This window comes from Indicator indicator, chromosome 6, assembly GCF_027791375.1.
Source record: "Indicator indicator isolate 239-I01 chromosome 6, UM_Iind_1.1, whole genome shotgun sequence".
Lineage (NCBI taxonomy): Eukaryota > Metazoa > Chordata > Aves > Piciformes > Indicatoridae > Indicator > Indicator indicator.
In genome coordinates, this window is record NC_072015.1 from 4,823,757 (window position 1) to 4,842,894 (window position 19,138).

A 19,138-nucleotide genomic window follows, 5' to 3' on the forward strand; every position below is an offset into this window, starting at 1 on the left:
GAAGAACCTGTCCCCTCCCTCTTGACACCCAGCCCTCAGATATTTATAAACAGTATTCTATAAATAGTGACATCTGTAAGTTCAAGAAAGTGATGAGCAATGAAGACTGCTGATTGCTTTGGACAGCAATCTTGGGTTAGTTAGGAGACAGAAAAACATGAGAATCTAAGTAGCCCTGTATGGAAGTGCTGTTTCTGACAGCTGTACATCTAAAATCATGGTGTTGTGTCTTGTGGCTGGGCCTGTTTGCATTGCAGGTTTTGTTGTTTTCTTTGAAAATGACAGTGCTTGAATCATCTTCCTTCAAGCTCCAGCTCTTTTGAGGATGTAGAATATAAATCCTCAAAATACCCTGTGTAAGAATGGAAAGGAATCACCTTTTCTAGTCTTTTCTAGATACTCTAAACACCAAGAAAGGTTGGAAGCACTGTAGCATCTTTCTGCCATTGATTTCCAAATTCCTTTTTACCATCCTCTCATTTTTAACAGAAGCTTAAGCTACATTTTTGAAATAGTGGTTCCTAAGGGAACCACTTAAGTCTTGACACAACCTTCCAGATACCTGACCTAAGCAGATCACTAGCTTCAGCATTCCAGCATCTCTTTCCATTGGCCATCTCTAAATGATTTTTAAATCCATTAACTGCTTTCACTTAAATTTTATAGAGGACAAAAGGTGTCAAAACCATTAATTTCATATGCAGTTTGGAAGAACAGTAGCTGCATAAGGCAAAGAAACCTGTGTTGTGCCTTGACTGTTTGGTCAACTGGCTGGTTTATAAATGCAGACATAAGTCACCACCGACAGCCCACACTGTCTTTTCTCCAGCCCGTATTTAAAGGACATGAGAAGTAGCAGCATTTTGCAGTCAAGATGTTTTGAGGACACAGGCTGGAGCAAGAAGAATAAAATACCATGCAGTGGACTAAGTGGTATGAGAGCGAGCAGGATGCTTTGCCTTAGGGGTGAGTCAGAGGTTATGTGGACCATGAAGGGACCAGAGCTTAACTGAGGCCATAAAACATGGCACACATAGCCATAGGAAATCTGTTATTTCTATTGATGCTGGATCTTGCTGTGCATCCTGCAGAATATCTTTTTAGAAAACAGGATCTTTTATGGGTTGAAATAAATTATTTGTGTAGGAGTTTTGCCGTGATGATATGTGATAAAGCATTTGTATACACAGGAATGGAACATATATATAGTGTTTTGGGGGTATATTTTGTTTTGGGAAGAAATCTATACTTAAATTTCAGCAAAATATACATACTTGATTACCTCATGCAAAACTCGTGTAATTTTCCTTTTAACACGAAGTGGAGCAAAAACTTTGGTGCTGATTATTTGATGATATTAATGGTGTTAATTATGATATTAACTGAAGAGACTGGTTGATTATATAAGGATACAGAGCATGAGAAGAGACAGGAAAGAGTGCACGGTTATTATTCTGAAATAGAAACTGCATGCAATATTATAGTATTAGCAATTTCATTTTAAGTGCTTTAGTTTTTTCTGAATGCTGTAGCATTGCACTGTGTGACCTCAAGCAATACATGTGGTTGAATTTGTTCACTACTAGACTATTAAATCTGGAGCAAAATCATGTGTTATGACTACTGCCAAGAGGAAACCCATAATTCTCTCTCAGCTACCTACCGCTTACTTATTATTTTAATAATTAGTCTTTATTTCATTATGAAGAGTAAAAAAATGTGACCACAGTAACCCCAGATTAGCAAGTTCCTCTATAAATACAAACAAATAACAAGACACCACAGGCAGCTTATTTCAGGATAATTGTAGGTTGATGGCTCAGTGTGTACATCCCAAGGCCTACTGACTTTGATCTTTGCAGAGGTTCAGTAACTGCTCTGAAATTTAGTGAGTAAGGTGTTATATTCGCAACAGGAAACAAAACTTGGTCTGCAGGGTGAATGGAAAACCATCTTACCCACTGAATTGACAGGTATCAATCATAACCTGCAATATGACATTAGTGAGAGCTAAACTGCAATTTACAGCTGTCTTGGGTAACCTAAAACCACTTCATAAATGAGATTAACTCTGCTGTTTAAATCAGTGCTATAGGGTGAGATAGAGGAGGGGTGTTACTTCATTCTGGAGAATATTCACGGCCTGCAATCTCAATTTTCTGGAATCTAATTACCACAGCTATAAAAGTACATTTTCAGTACAACCTTGTTACAAATTTGTGTGCTAGAAAGCTGCTTCTCTTTAATGTATTCCATTTAAACACACAAGAAAGTTAGTGCTTAGCCTTAGCCTATTACAATATATGGGATCTCACTTTCATTATATGCCTTTGGTACTGCTATTTCATACAGCTTCATATCCAGGTGAATTAAGCATGGTTAGAAAAAGGCCCTGAGAGCACTGTTAGACCTGACTGTCCCTGCCCAGGCCAAGGGCTCTCCCCACCTGCCTATGGCCAGGGATTTAAGGTCGGCCTGCAGGGCCATCAGCCCCTGCCCCAGTGATGCTACAGCCCTGCCCTGCCCTGCCCTGCCTCGCCATGGGCCCTGCCTCGCCAGACCCAACCATGGGTGCATATCCCAGCTTGGTCTTTGCCCATCCCTATCCCCAGGACGGTGCTTGATGCCTGAGGCTGAGGTTGCCCCAGTATCCCCTGCTGCCCTGCTCCTGGTCAGAGCAGTGGGGATAGTGCTAGCTGCCAGATTCTGTCCTGACCCACCTGGGGAGCCACAACCTTTCACCTCTGTTCAAACCCACTGACACTGCTTCTCTTGTAAGTGCTGCCAACACTACAGAGTTTAGCTTCATAATACCAGAGATGGGCAATAATGAATTGTACAACTTAATATCAATTAGATCTGCTGTTTAAACAACCAGGTCTAGTGGAAGGTGTCCCTGTCCATGGCAGAGGGTTGGAACAAGATGATCTTTCAGGTCCCTTCCAACCTAAATTATTCTATGAATCTATGAATCAGTTCAATTTACAGTCTTATTGCAAAAGCACATGAAATGTGCCCCTAAAATCTCCCACATAGCTTGCTGAAGTACTTCCTATTTCTGTAGCATGGGGTCCATCTAATTTTTAAAAATCCTGGTAAAAATTTCCTGGAGTGTTGTTTTAAAGTGAAGCAATACTCTCTATTGGAGATGAAAACAAAAATATTCACTCAGGGGGAAAAATTTTTAAAGCTCTAAATACTTTGAGCACAACTTTCACTTTGTCTTTTTTTTTTTTTGGTCATGCTGAAGATACTCCATTGCTACCACCTTTGGTGCTTTCAGAGGGCTCTGCCAGCAATGCTGCAAACAAGGAGATTACTACAGATTGTGGCTAGTTTGAAAAAAACAAACTCACAAAATACTTCTCCCTTAAAAATAATTATCTATGTGACAACAAGCAGAATGTCAAATGCAGGCAGTTAATGCTGCAGTCCTGCATGCACTTTAAGCACCTCTTCCTGGAGGCATGAAGCCTTCTGCAGTAGAAGGTTGGACTAGATGATATCGGAGGTCTTTTCCAATCAAAGATATTCTGTGATTCTATGTATGTTTTCAATATTTTGGACCAGGACATTTGGGGCAGGGAAGAAAGACAAGATCTGGCCAGTTTTTATCTGACTAGAAGTCATTAAGCATGAACCAGACGGTTCACTTAACAGTAGTATTAAAGTAAAATGAGTAAAAGTATGCCTAAGGCATAATAAAATCTTTATTTGTGATTCATTCTCAGCCAGTGATTGAGGGGTGATTTCACAAAAGTGTCCACGTTATATCCTGAATGAATCAAGTTACTACAATATTAATACAGTGCAGTTGATGCATTTACTTTTTATTGCAGAGACTCACTTCTTCATGATTTTACTTTCCTTTGAGGTATTGCTCAGTTCAGTTACCAACTGAAAAGAATGCTGTTGAGTAGCACTGAGTTCTTCAAGAAACAAAACAAAACCATCTACCTCTAAGTGGAGCCCTAAAAACCTGTGGCTGAAGTAACTTTGTATTGAGGAACAGTATTATGATGCAACCAAGCTGACATGAGCACTATGTCCCAAGACATACTCTATCCTATAACCCACCTTCATGGTCCATTTATCTGTCCCATGACCAACTATATGTAGAGGACAGAGGACGATTTTGCAACATGGATGAGCGTGCAGAGTTAAGCTGTAACATCTCATACTGGCAAGGATCAGCCTGCTAAAAGTATCTGTAATATAACTGATATACAGCAAACTTCCTTTGAAATGAGGTGTCTGGCTAGTGAAAAATCACTTCAGCTTAAAAGAGGGTGTTGTTATTGCCACCATTTCATCCTCATAACTTAAGAATCGTGTTGAGTTTCACTCACAAAACCATCAACTATATTTTTAAGTGCATCTTGCCTCCAGGCCCTTCTTTGGCCCTCAACTTGCACCACTGATTTCTCCTTTAATTTTACTCCTAATTTATTTTTTTAACCGGGTTACAGTAGCAATTTCCCATTTCATGTAGGTCACACATAAAATACTGCTTCCAAGATAAACTATAATTTAAGAAAAAAATACAACAGGATAAAACTTTTCTACAAAGCAAATGGTCAAGGACGGATAAAATAATACATCATTTTTTTTCAGGTATTTGCCTCACAAGTGATGTTACAAATTTATCATCTATGCAATACTTTCCTAGAGATCTGCTTGCCTATTTTGGCTCAGCTCTTAAAACAGTTGATGCTGGGGTTATGATAAAGGCCTAGGGAATGTTTATTTTTAAAAGTTAGTGCTTTTCTTGAAGGGCTAGAGATCGAACTTTTCATGAAGATCATCTCATTCTCAATATTGCTGTCATTACACTTTGTCTTGTTATCCAAAGTCACAGTTCATCTTACATAGGTGGATTAATTGTGGAGGAGGATTGAAAATTTAATAATCTCTGGACTTGAAAAAAACCCCACAAGTTTCCATTTTTAGCTCTTTAGGTGATCTGGGCTAGGTTAAAGAGTACTATGGAAGACAATTCCCAGTGGTTCCAACACTTTTTCTAGCTTCTAGCTTGATTTTTTTTTTTTTTTTTTTTTGCTACCTTGTTCATTGAAACCGGGGTTAATTAAAATGATGACAAAAATTATTTTGGGAGTTCACCCTGTAACAAACCTCACAACAGCACTATTCCATGATTCATATGACTTAATGATAGTCTGTTACCAAGGGTTTTTTTTTGTCTAAATGTGATACAGACAAAGTTAAGGAGTCTTTCAAGGCAAACAAAGTTGAATTTTTGATGTGAAACAATCATAAAAAAATACAAAGTTTTAAAGACAAAATTATTTTCATACCTTTTCTGTTTCAGATTGCCTTTGAGGAAAATTATACTCAAGTACCCTATTGAAACTACTTTCTGTAGTAGACTTCTAGTTTGACCTCTTACCAAGCAGGTCTAACAGATACCCCTCAGAGGCTGAGGTTATATCTAGTAAATCATCTAATTCCTCTAGGCCCTATGGTCAAGTCTACTGGCCAACTGAATGAGACCCAGGAGATCAGAACTCTGTTCTAGTTTCCAAGCCTAGCCTTCTGAGAAACTTCAAGTGTCTCATGCTTTGTTAACCAAAACCCAGAGCAAATGGTATTGATTGCTTTTGTGAAGGGTTCTGAAATCTACTTATGAAAAATGCTTCCAAAAAAGGCCACCTATTGGTATTCTTATTATCAAGAGAAAAGGCTCTGTGCAAAGTTATATCGAATGCCCATTTCTCCCTGAGGGAGAAAATTAAGAAGAGTGCCTCAGCAGGTCTGTTAATGATTAACCACGTTACAGTTCTGGCATTTTGTATTAAGGCAGACTTGTTGAATGCATCATGCTTTCTGTAGGGACAACAGGCTTAAGCACACATTGTGGAGCACTGGGCCTCTGAGTGGGCTGTCAGTAGGCTGCCAGCATGGAACTGATCTGGGTAGAAAGTTGGAGGAAACCCCCAAAATTGACCACATGGCAATCCTTCCATCATGGTAGGGGCATAGCCAGGCATTAGTAAAGTCCATGTGCAGACTGTCTACATTTTTCCAACCTATCTTTTCTACAAAGCATGCTATCCAGCAATGCTAAGAACTTTCACTCACAAGAAAAAATACGTACAAAACACTTCTACATAGGACAAGAAAGGCAAAGAGGTGGTTGAGAAAGTCCAGCTCTCCTGACTCATAAACTTGTCTTTTCTATGAAATCAGCAATTTCTAGGAATCTGCTATCTAATACATTCTTTTTTTTTTCATGAATTTCATCACCTATGCCCTGCCTTTACAATTTTTATTTTCTCTAATGTTACAACAAAATAAATGGTAGTTCATTAGCCTAGATTTTAAGGCTGGGGGGGATAAATAAGCCTTTATCAAAGGAACTGCCATGAGAGTATGATTTAATTTGTCATACCTTTTGTGTGTGCTAAGCAGCATTTCAAGAGATGTGGAAATCTCCTGGGGGAAAAAAAAAATGTTTCAGCAGCTTGTGTTTTGTATGCTAATTACCATCATTCCCTTATTTCCTCTGCCTCCACCATCTTGATCCATATCCCTCTGGATAAAACAACTGATCTCTTCGTTGCCTGTGTTATAATGGTCCAGTCTGCCTGCTTTTCTCTGCTCTTCATTTGCCACGTTTGTGAACACCTGTATTTGTCTGCTACCCATGGATGTGTTTAGTATGTTATTATATTCTGCCCATAATGTCCATAGGGCTGCAAGAGCAGAACACTCATAACTGAAACTCAAGAAGTGGCTGGCCTGGCCACTTTTTAATTCTTTACTTCCTGCGATTCCTGAATCAAATGTTCTTCCACTGTATGACCTCACTGTAGGTCCTACTTATTCCTAGGATTCCATCTAAGCCACCAGCATTTAGATCTGTTTGATGTATGCTAGGTTGGGAAGATGATTTGCAGCTTCAGTTCATGATTTTCCTCAGGCCATTTCCTGTAATACTGAAGATCATTTCAATTCCAGTATCAGAACACAACTATCCTTCACTACTTCTCCTGCGGTATCACCTCTTTTCGCAGAAGTAGTGTACAGCCTTTTGACAAGGTATTAACAACAGCAGTGCATGTACCATGGTATCAGTTAAAGTATCAAGAATTGTATTCCAATTATTTATATCCCCCTTTTTTTCTTAATTCCCATTTCACCACCAGCTGCATTCAGACCAGGATAAAGGGGATGGATCACTTAAGTACATCCTTTCTGGAGATGGAGCAGGAGACCTTTTCATTATCAACGAAAACACTGGTGACATCCAGGCCACAAGGAGACTAGACAGAGAAGAAAAGCCTGTGTACATTCTCCGTGCCCAGGCTGTAAACAGAAGGACTGGAAGACCAGTGGAACCAGAATCTGAGTTCATCATTAAGATCCATGATATCAATGACAATGAGCCAATGTTTACAAAGGATGTTTACAACGCCAGCATTCCTGAAATGTCAGATGTTGGTAGGTGATAACTAATAATTTCAGTGTCCGGTCTCGGTTCTTTCTGTGGAGCTAAGGAAGGGCTCCAGTTTACAGGCACTGAATACAGAGATCTGCTGTTTCTGCTGTTTGAGTCTGGAAGAAAAGCACCTCAGCCATTTAAAAAACCCCATAAACCTAACTCCGGGAAAACAGTACAACAGTTTGCTGGAATCTGAGGTGTCAGCTGAGTGAAATCCTCTCTCTCTATAGTACCACAAAAAATGCAAATTAATATAATCTAGTTTAGCTCACAGTGGAAATGCACTGAGCTAAGCTGTGTCCATGAAACTTACAAAGAGTTTCCTTCATTAATATGATTTAACAGCAGTGTCATAATCTGGCAATCTGTGGTCACCTAAGTGTGTCCATGCCACCCGTAGATCTGTTCATCAACCCTTCTTTAGTTCAGAAGGGTTAAAAAAAAATGGAAAAGGTCAGGCTCAAAAGTGGTTCCACACACTTCAGGAGCAAAAACTGTCACTCAAGTCAAGTCATCACTGATTCTGAGATATGCCATTAACTTCCTATGACCTTTGTTAGTCTTTTCATGTAAAACACAACAGCTCCAAAGTCCATGGAATACCACTAAAATAATTCTATTGATTTAAAGTGTATCAAGCTGTAAGAATCAATACATAAAAAGAAAATAACTTCCTTGAAATACAATTTTAAGGTTGGCTCTTTTTGAGAGAAGTTCACAGGTTTTGATTCTTTGATTCTTAGGGAAGTAATTTTGATTTCTTTGTCAGAGAGCGATGGATAGTAGAACCACAAGAAGCACATTTCTAATCTGAAAGAGTATCCAGGGAGAGAAGCATTAATTAATCATAATCAAGAATGAGATTAAAATAAAGCTCAAGCAATATGAAAATAAAGACTTTGGGGCATACTTTCTCCTTTCATTCATAGGACTTGTCATATGGGTGAAACCTCATCTGGCGAAGAGAGAACCTTACAGTCACATTTTAATATGTGAAGTGAATATTCACAAATCTGTTTTAAGTGCCAAGACCTAAGCTCATTTTTTATGTTTGATAACCCATTGACTAGGATTCAATACCATTTATTTCTCTAGAAGACACATAACCTCCCCAGATTTACATTCCTATGTCAAACGTCTTACAAACACAAGTAAATGTGCAAAAGTATATTACTGACCTAGACTCAAATTCTGAATGTCTTCAATATCTGGGGAACACTGCATTTCTGGTTTCTTCCGAAGAAATATGATGAAGGATCTACATATTCAGTCAGTAACTGTGGATTTTAATGCACTGAGAATAACCCAGCTATCATTTTGTTTCTGCATCTATGTCTTTTATGAACAGAGAAACTTATATAAGAGTGTCTCTTTTTGTTTGACCTGTACATTAGCATTGTTTTTCCTACATCACAAACTATCTTGGTCATGAAAAAAGCTCTGTGGTTTTTAATTTTCTTTGATTTATCATTGCAGGTACCTTCGTCGTGCAAGTCACTGCAACCGACGCTGACGATCCCACATATGGGAACAGTGCTAAAGTTGTCTACAGCATTCTCCAGGGACAACCATATTTCTCTGTCGAATCTGAGACAGGTCAGGGGACCTTATCTGTCACTCTGTGACAATGTCTGTAATTCAAAGTGACATGCTAAGCCAAGCTAGGACATATTAAGACAGAAACTTCAAAGAGATTACATCTTGCTCAGTGTAAAATCTGACAAACTTAATAGAGCGATACATCTGTAAACATGACACCTACATTATTTTAATCTTGCCAGCAAAGTCTAATAAATACAATTAGTACTGGATGTGAACCAGTTTTCAATCATTTTTAACAAGCAGTGGGTACAGAGACTGCTGTGGATGCTTAAATTAAACCAAATGGGCTGGCTTCTAGATGAAAATGAGAAACAGGTGGGTGTGGAAAAAAGTGTGTAATTCTCATAGATCTTCATAATGGCTAAATGAAGACTGAGGGTTTGTTCAGGTGTTTTTTTTTCTCCTTCTGCTTCTTTGAAACTTATTTAAAGTGATTGTAATTTCTCTACATCTGCAACATACCACTTTAATGCTAATTTTATGAAAGAAATCTTAATTAAGAATAATGATAGGAGAGGTAAAATTGGTGGTTGTGCTGCACTAGAAGATAACAAATAGAATCCCGAATTTCAGAGTTCTGTTTTTCAAAGATGTTTAAATTATACACGGTGACTGGTATTTTGCATGGTCTGAATAATAGACAGCTTTGGAACCTCTGCATGTAAACTAGAGTTATGGATGACTGAATCTCCTGTACCACTGACTGTCCGACTACACAGATAGTCTCTTCCCAAGATTTATAACACAATTCTCCAAACAGAAACAAAGGATTTCAAGAAACTCCTTAAATGGGAATATCCACTCTGATAGGTTACTGGAAGCTTGAGAAATCTGTTCTCAGCATCCCTAGAGGAAAGGAATAGATTATCCCAAAGAATCAATCAAGTTCTAGTATTGTTTTAAGAAGAAAACTTAAAGACTCAGGCAGAGGAAAGGAGGGTGAGATCAGATGTCTCAAAGAAAAACTTGGGGCATGCAATTCTGAAAAGAGGCAGAGTCAAGGTCAAAGGGAGCTTCCCTTCAAACGTAGGGTATTAGATCATACAAGCAAGGCTAATGCACTCATTCTGACTTGGACAGTACTCCATGTCCTCTTCTGTCTAGAGTTAGAATGTAAGCTGGAAGTTCACTAGTAACAATCTTTTAGCAAGAGGGTTGTTAGAGGACACAGAGCAAGGTAAACCACAGGCTTGATCTTCCTGCCATTGAAATCACTTGCAAAACTGGAGTGAACTAAGTCTGCTGGAGTTGCTAGGAATGTTGCCATCTATTTCAGTGCTTGAATTGCACCTCTTTTGTCTACAAAGGAGCCCACTATTAGCCTTAACAGACCCAGAGAGGATACGAACATTTTGCTTCATGGTAAATCTAAATGACTATATTTCTGTAGGAGTTTGCCTCACAACTGATATTTATGCCTCTCAAGAAGGAAGTCACTGGCAACATAATTTCAATCCCTGTATAAATAGGAATATATACACTTGGGCATGCTTGGATGTTCATAATTTTCTTAATTAATTTCTCTTCTCTCTTGTAATGTTGTTGTACTGCCTCTTTAATGATGAATTGCTGAAGTCAACTTGCCCCCCCCCCCCTTTTTTTTTTTTTACCACCTCTGTCAAAACAAAAATATTGACAGGAGAGAAAAGATGAAGCACATTATAATGAACAAAGAGCATTTTTCCACTACAGTGAAAGAATTTAGCATGGAACTGAAAGGGGGTAGATAGTTATGTAAAATAACACTCAGAAATAACACTCAGAAATAAGTAGAACATCTTTCTGGGGATGCCACTAATATTGTGCCTGTCACATAGGCAGCAGCCTGAGATATGATATGACAAGTCTGTAATTTAATGAGCCATCTCATAACAGTAAAAATGTACACTGGGCAAGGTTTACTTATTACACAGAGATTGTTTTGTTCTTTAGGCTGTTGTGGTTTTTTAATATGAATTTCCATCAAAGTCAGTACCTTACTTGGCAACTCTCTAATTTTTTTTATTTTCAGGCATTATTAAAACTGCTTTGCTAAACATGGACCGTGAAAACAGGGAACAATACCAAGTGGTCATCCAGGCAAAGGACATGGGAGGCCAGATGGGTGGATTATCAGGAACCACCACCGTGAACATCACACTGACTGATGTAAACGACAATCCACCTCGCTTCCCCCAGAGTATGGAACATTTATGTTCTATGTCTTTACACTTTGATGTGGACAAAAATTGGTTTGTTGGGTTTTTTTCACCTCATATACTGTTTCTACTGTTGTGAACTGAGTATCAAAATTCATTTAAGGAAGAAAAAGGAACACACAAGCAAGCAATAGCATCATGTTCAGGTTAATTGCAATAACTGGGAAACAAATCTTTAATATTTTTACTCTAGTTGCAGCAGGCAGTCTGAGAAGTGAATTAAAGTACAGAAACAACCTCTGGTTTTCCTACCTATTAAATAGCTTTGATCAATATATTTATTTTTCAATATAATTTATATTACCTTGTGGTTGGCTGCATTTTAAGCTAGCTCCTCTAATCTAAAACATTTGTGTTTTGAAACATATTTATTTAAGTATGTAAAATGATCCTGAGAGCAGTTCCGTCAAAATGACTATTCACCCAGGAAGCATTTGCTTCAATGGATTTCCCTATATTCTTTGCATACAGAAACAAAGGCATATACATAAATATACTAGATTTTTCTGCCTATTTTCCTTCCTGTCTCAGAACATTTGGCAGATATCTATGTGGTATTTAAGGGAATAAAAGGGAATCACCCAAGCAAGATCTCTTGGAAAGTAATTTCTATTAATGACCATCCATTGTGATAAGGAATTTGAAGCGATTCAGCATTTGTCCACTTCTCTTTCCCTTTCTTTCCTCCGTTCCCTCCTTCTTTCCTTCTCTCTCTCTCTTTCTTTTTGGCTTTGTCTAACCACTTCTCTGTGTGTGGATCACTGAGTCAGTGTTTGTCAAAGTCAGGAGCAGCTGTTAGAGAGAAAATAATTGCAGATACTATCAGACAAATCAGCAAGCTTTGGCAGCTAAGTCGCTGGGAAAGTTATTGGAAGCAACTTGTCATTTAAGTTCAAAGTCTGTTCATAGCTATAGGAAAAATGTTTCCATTTAAATTAGAACAACTTAAGAGAAAATACAGCACTCTGCCGCTGACGAGTTAATTACACATCCTTGGACACAAGTGTCTTCAATATAAAAGCTAAAGATACAGCTTTGTAATGCTGACATTCCCCAAGTAGATTTTTTCAGAGGAGAATTCGATGTAGCACATGACTAGTAGGCATTTGGGCTCAATTTGGCTTTAGTGTTACTAAGCTGCATTGGCCTTTGGCAGTTCTCAGTATTTGTCCTTTGACCTCAAGATGTTTTTCATTATACAATTTTGATACGGCCAGCAGAGACGCTGATGGCACCTAGAAAAGGACATGTGTTGCTAAAGATACATGAGATACATGTTCATAGGAAAACAAAATGCCCATCCTTCATACTAGAAAACAGATAGAAAAATGTTAGTTTTATCCACATGAAAGTAAGGCAGAAGGCTGTTGCCCCAGGAAGGTCTGAAGACACAGTGACTCACAAACTCATCTGTGCATACCCAGCAAGGAGAGTAGGCTCAAAGATGGTGTCCAAAATATCATGAGACTACTGACTGACAAAATTTCCTTTTCTGTCTGCTGTAGGCACGTACCAATTCCGAGCTCCTGAGTCTATGCCATCTGACTCGCCAATTGGCAGGATAAAAGCTAATGATGCTGATGTGGATGAAAATGCAGAGATTGAATACAGCATCACTGAGGGGGATGGATATGACATGTTTGGAATTATCACAGACAAGGACACACAGGAAGGAATTATAACTGTCAAAAAGGTACACATCTTAACACAACCCCAGCCTCTGAAATACCAGTCAAAACTTTATCTAGCACATATTTGTTTTCCCTTTTTAGTGCACCATGTGTTGTTGATTAATTTGAATGCTGTCTATTACCAATTTCTATATTACCTATGTAAAGTTTCTTTTATACAAGCAATTGGGGTCCTTCTTCTTACACCCTCCTTTCTAAACCAATGCAGATACTTTGAAGGACCCGAGAGAGTAAATAACCTAGGGAGTGGACCCTCTGAACATATTCACAGAATAACTCAAGGAATGACATCCAACTGTGATTTTCTCCCTATGATGCTTACAAAATTTACCCATTTACTACAATATGCTGTGTTAAGACCACAGGAATAATCAGCATGGCTTTCCATTATCAGAAGGTGTTGAATTGTATAGCTATAGTGTAGTAAAGTATCTAGACAAATTTCTTTTGACTCACATTTTGTAAAAAAAGTGTAATTAATAAACGCGTCAACATGCTTTTGCTTTTGTAAAAAAAATCAGTGCCTTGCTGGATCACAGTGGACATCATCTACTAGGTTGCACATTGGCTGTCAGAAAAGGTTTGAGAAATATTGTTTACAGTGGGTTACCAGGCAAGCTTGATAAGGTTACAGTTATCATCCTCCATCAGTTCAAGTTCAGTCATTACTAGATAAACATCATGTATTTTCTGAACATGCACTTGCTTGGTGATATCAGTACGACACCTGTCATTACTTGTTTTTACGGAGACGCCTTCCAGGGCTGCTGATGATATCAGTCTAACTCTGTTTGCATTTCTGGATGTTGCTGACAGAAACTGTGAATTTTCTACAACATCGTGGAAAAATGGGGAGACTACTCTCTCCCCACATTTCTCTAACTAGTGTAACAAAGCATCATTAAATGCAGCTTCTTCGTATTTTCAAGAGTGTGATATAGTCATAATCTTTCACAAAATCCTGTTTTCCTTGATGGATGGTCCTGGATGTCCAGACACTGGATGTTAAAGTGTTTCCTTTCAGTGATGGAATACCAATATGTAAACAGGCGGCTCCTAGAAAATCTTTCCCTTTTTAGCATGTGGTGCTTAGGGGTAAGGAATAGAGTAGATGACATCAAAATGACAAAAGGCAGGAAGAGTTAAAGCTGTTTCTTAAGGAAAGATTAATTGGTGTTTAGGAGTTCTAAGCATAGAATTCCCTGAAAAATGGTGGGGTTTTTTGATAATGTATCACCAGTGGCATAGAGATCTTTTTCCTTTCTGCTGGCATTTTCATTCCAGTTCAAGCACTGTTACCTAACACAGGCCTGTCCATGACATCCCCCCCATTCATTTCACTCATCTGACTACAAATCACAGCAGTCCTCACAGACCTTAGGAGCTTTTTTCTTCTTCCCAGGCACTGGATTTCGAAAAGAAAAATCTGTATATTCTGAAAGTGGAAGCTACCAATACTCATGTGGACCCTCGATTCCTCTACCTGGGGCCATTCAAGGACTCGGCTACAGTCAGAATTCAAGTGGAAGATGTTGATGAGCCTCCTGTGTTCAGCAGACCAGCTTACATAATGGAAGTGAAAGAAGATGTTCCAATAAACAGTGTAATAGGAACAGTAACTGCTCAGGATCCAGATGCTGCCAAGAACCCTGTCAAGTAAGCACAGACTGTTTCAGTTTCTGTGTAATTTTTATGCAGCTTTAATTTTGCTTTATTCATGTCAGCGCACACACACACTTGTAACAAACTGTTCGAGTATGATTAAATATGGAGTATTGTAGATGGTAAATTATCTCTTATAGCCAAACATGCCTAGGTATTTGTGATTGTGTTTGCATGGCCCTTTCATCTTCAGTTACATCCTCTCCTCTTCACTAACTAATGTTTGTGGTTATTTCTACCATGGAAGAATTTGCTGCAAAAAGGGCACTAAGAAGATGCTAGTGTTCTCCTTCTCCCTTTAACATTTTCCAGTACAGCACGGTGCATCCTCTTGGCTACGTGACAGGGAGGTGATTCAGCAGCCTTTTCTTCTCCCATCCATCCAGACCCGCTTAACAGAGGTCACATTTATCTTCTCTAAACTGCAGGTAGAAATGCCTTAAATGCATCTCCTGTGCACACAGACTGATCGCATTTCTACCAGTGTAACGTTATTAAGATAAGAATCAGTCCCGTGGACTTTATAAATTATATTTGCCATGAATCAATAAAGTAGTCTTAGAGGAAGTGAAGTGAAAGTTGGAGTAGCTAAACCTAAGCCTTCATTTTTGGGGAACTTAACGTGCAAGTTGCTTCAGTGCAGTGGAAAACATACTGGAGTGCTTAAGTCATACTGGATAGACTACACAAGAACTTTTAAATACTTGTGTGCTTTAATTAAAGTTCATTGCTAGTGACAATGCAGTAAGAAGAGGAAATGAAAAATACAGCAATATTAAATCCAGGTCAGTTTTCAGCATGTCTCTGGGTTGGGCACCTTGGAAATGTCATAGTAGTCTTAAGAACAAAATGGAACAATGCAGGTTTAATAAAAATCCAATCTACTGATACTTTGCACTTCTGCAAACAACTATCTTTCATCAAGATAGCTTACACTGTTTATGAGGCATGGGTAAATTTTAAGCTCTCAGCTCATCTTGGGGGAGGAGTAAATACTATCATTTTAATCTCCTAGATGAAGAAACTAAATCTAGAAAGGTTTCTGGCACAAAGCCTATCTGTCTTCAGTTTATATGCAATGCTTTGCACATGAATTCTTGTTCAAGACTAAGCCTTCTAATTTTAATTAAGGTTTGCTTTCATTTATATCACGACATGCAACAATTATACAGAGTTCTGGACTAGCAGAGCATAATAATTTAAAATGTGGCATAATGTTTTGCTGACTTTGGTGAAGCCCAGGGACAGAAAGAAAACCTATCACACATCTTCATGGGCATGCAGGCATGAAGATGAAAAATTGGTTGGGGTGACATCCAGGCCCCTTGCAGTCTTCATATGAACTTGCTTTTTAATATCTAATGGCACTGTACAGTGAGGGGAGTGCTTCCCTGCTTTCCTCTGCTTCCCTGTGGTGATAACTACAACCATTTGCATTTCACACCAGCACCAGCTCCTAATTATATGTGATTTACAGCGGATAGGGATTATGCTGTTCATTGTTGAGTATTGCCTGCTGGCTCTTTTCTATTAATTGAATGTGTGTGCTAAAACTTAGCTATCTTTCCAAGGGCAGTTCTTAATATAGTATAGGTACTTTGCATATTAAAATATCAGATAATTATTGAGTAAAATTTAGCAGAGGTGTCAAAACTGATGCACGGCAGCAGAAAACTTGTCTCCTTTACACTCAAGGTGAAAGGAGAAGCAAAAGAAAAAGGAGAAGTTAGAGTAACAGAAATAAAGACAGCAAGAAGAAACATGAAAAATCAGTAAGAGCAGAAGGAAATCAGCAGAGAGCAGAGAAGTTAGCTTGCGATGAAGGTAATTTTATGGTGCTAATATCTTGGGTATATCCTAGAATTTAGAAGCATGGGTTGATTCTGCATCTTTTTGACAGGGTGATTTTCACTCTGAGCTTCAGGGAAGACACAATTAGACTGTATATATATGACTTGTCACTTGCTTGTCAATATTTCTTGATGGCTAAAAATAAAATCTTTAGATACTTTATATTACAATTAAAACTTTCTGTTTTCTCCCCTACTCAAGATTTTTCTTTTTAAACAAACTGAGCTCTAACTCTGCTAGATGAAAACCCCTTTGATCTTCCATTAAAGGAAACCTTCACAATTATGAAAATGCATTATGAAAAATTTACACACATCCCTTCCTGACCCACAAATCTTCCTGATTTGCGGTTACATTAGACAGCAGGCTGCTGAACATCAGAAGACAATGAAGCAATAGCAAAATACAAAGCAGATACCTGCCCTGGTTGTAAGACTGCACAATTGTTCATGGCCTGTGTATTGGTAGAGCTACATTTCCTAAGTCCAACTTCTATAAATAAGCTTGGCTGTGACATGTCATTAAGAAAATACGAAATACACTAATAGATGTTTGCCTATATTTGAATATACATCAATGTGTAGTGACATTAATACATTCCTGAGTAACACTCCATAGTGCAACTGTTATTCGAAAAAGTTTTGCATTCTGCTTGTGTTTGATCTAAACAGAAATATTATGAGCTGCTGCATTCTGAAAAAGATTGTGCTGCAACTGGCACTGTCACTGCTGTATTGTACATCAGGTCTTTTCAAATTGCTAGTTGAGCTTTTTTGCTATAGTAATTCCTCAGAGGCATAATGAAGTTCATCAGTCACTAGAATTCTCTCCCTGCTGTGCTTTGATTTACTAAAGTATATCAGCTTCAAATGATCTGCAAACAAATGTAAGGCTTAATTTTGTTTCTGTATTTTACTGACAACATATTTGCATGTGTGAGATTCTCTCACCCTTTCTTTCTTCCTATTATGTGCAAAGAGAGACTGGAATCCACACACATAACTTTTAACTTCCTAGCTTGTCAATTCCTCAGAGTTTGAAAGGGATGAAGTCCTGAAATCTGACAAATACGCACCAGTAATTTCATTAAATAAATGTAAAAATGAGTTTGATGTTGTCTGCTTAATTCTGACTAGATTATGATCCATAAATCAGAATTACCACCAATTCAACATAATTAACAGTCCTTGATCAAAAGAGACTGGATTATGCAAACTGAGAAATAGAAGTGACAGTCTAGCTTATTAAAATCATCCTTCTAGACCAGGGTTAATGGTATAATTAGAATATACTTTAACTGCATTGACCTTGTATGTATTTTCTTTGGATATGAAAAAATAAATTTAACATTTCATTAAGAAGCTGTTCTCTGGTTGTTTTGTTTTGTTTTTTTGGTGCTTGGGTTGTTGGTTGGTTTTTTTTCAGTACTAATGACTGAACATACATCTTTAGAAAATATTTTAAAATTCCTAGTGTCTTGAAGTGATTGTCAATATTACAGCTCAGGTAACATCTGAAAAATTCCAGACCAATTTTCCAAAATTATTTTTCCATATACTGTACCACAAATTGAATTTGGGAAATGTTTTAAAGTAAATACAATGATTATAATGTGCTAAGGCAGTAAGATTTTTAAAGTTCATTCATAATATGAAGCATGAATGAAATCATAATAGAGGAAAGAAAAAGCAACAAATGGACAACTCATGCCTAAAGCTAGTTACTTAAATACCTTGCAGAACAAGAGCCTGAAACACACTATTACAATTGGCTGGAACAGCTAATCTGTGGAAAATCCCAATACTTCATTTCAAATAGGACTGCAAACTCTACTTTTACTGCAAATGAAAATACCAAAGTATCTTAGTTGAAAGATACAAAAATGTGCTATGGAATATCTGAAAAATAATTGAATTTATAAAATATTAACATAATATCATATAAAAGCCTGAATTAATTAAAATAAAATCTTTACCATATCAAAAACTTTCTCAAAATGTGAGAGTTTATATTGATTTGTGTAAATTTGTTTCCATCAAACGTTGCAGGTAAGTCACCAAATTCACGTGCTATTCAGATGTGGACAAAACACCACAACTTGCTGGAGTTGTCCCATCAGTCAGCTGTCTGTTACATACCTTGTTACACTTCTCAAACTGATTGCAACTCTGCATAAAGGAACCAGGTTAGTGACACCACAGCAGACTTGAAGCAGCTGAAATTGCAGTACTGTTGGTCAAGTGACAGCAACAAATAAAAACTGAATCAACTCCTGAAAAACTAGAAAAGTGGGCCTATGCAAATCCTACCACCAAAACCAGTTAGCTTTTTGTGGCAATACCTTATTTGATTGTTTCCACAGAAATATAATGTGGAAAAAGAAAAATAATTTGGTGCTAATAATTAACACTTACTGAGGGTTTTAGGAAGGTAAGCTACTGTAAAATTCTTATTTTACAGCATGACTAGCCTGATCTGCTGTGCAAAGAAGAAGGAAAAAAAAAAGGTGCAGTTACAATATTGTTAGCAAAGTAATTCATTCTAAACCTGGACTCTTCTATTCTCTTGTTCTTCCACACAAAATCTCTCTAAGAAGTGGCTGCAGAGTCACTGGGATCTCTGTGCAGAATAAGCAGCTGCTCCTAGGGTAGAGCAGAGAATGTAAATTTATC

The 19,138-nt window shown here is 37.8% G+C and overlaps 1 protein-coding gene across 4 annotated transcripts in view; it reads left to right on the forward strand.

The window, feature by feature from the left end:
• LOC128967622 (cadherin-6) overlaps positions 1-19,138 on the forward strand; it is a 47,662-nt gene that overhangs the window by 16,527 nt on the left and 11,997 nt on the right. For 3 of the 4 annotated variants that reach the window (XM_054381803.1, XM_054381804.1, XM_054381805.1), the window contains exons 2-6: positions 7,167-7,461; positions 8,939-9,058; positions 11,076-11,243; positions 12,768-12,955; positions 14,356-14,609. In XM_054381803.1, coding sequence (XP_054237778.1) covers positions 7,167-7,461; positions 8,939-9,058; positions 11,076-11,243; positions 12,768-12,955; positions 14,356-14,609 — 1,025 coding nt within the window. The remainder of the gene's footprint in view (positions 1-7,166; positions 7,462-8,938; positions 9,059-11,075; positions 11,244-12,767; positions 12,956-14,355; positions 14,610-19,138) is intronic. The other variant, XM_054381806.1, reaches the window with a different exon arrangement.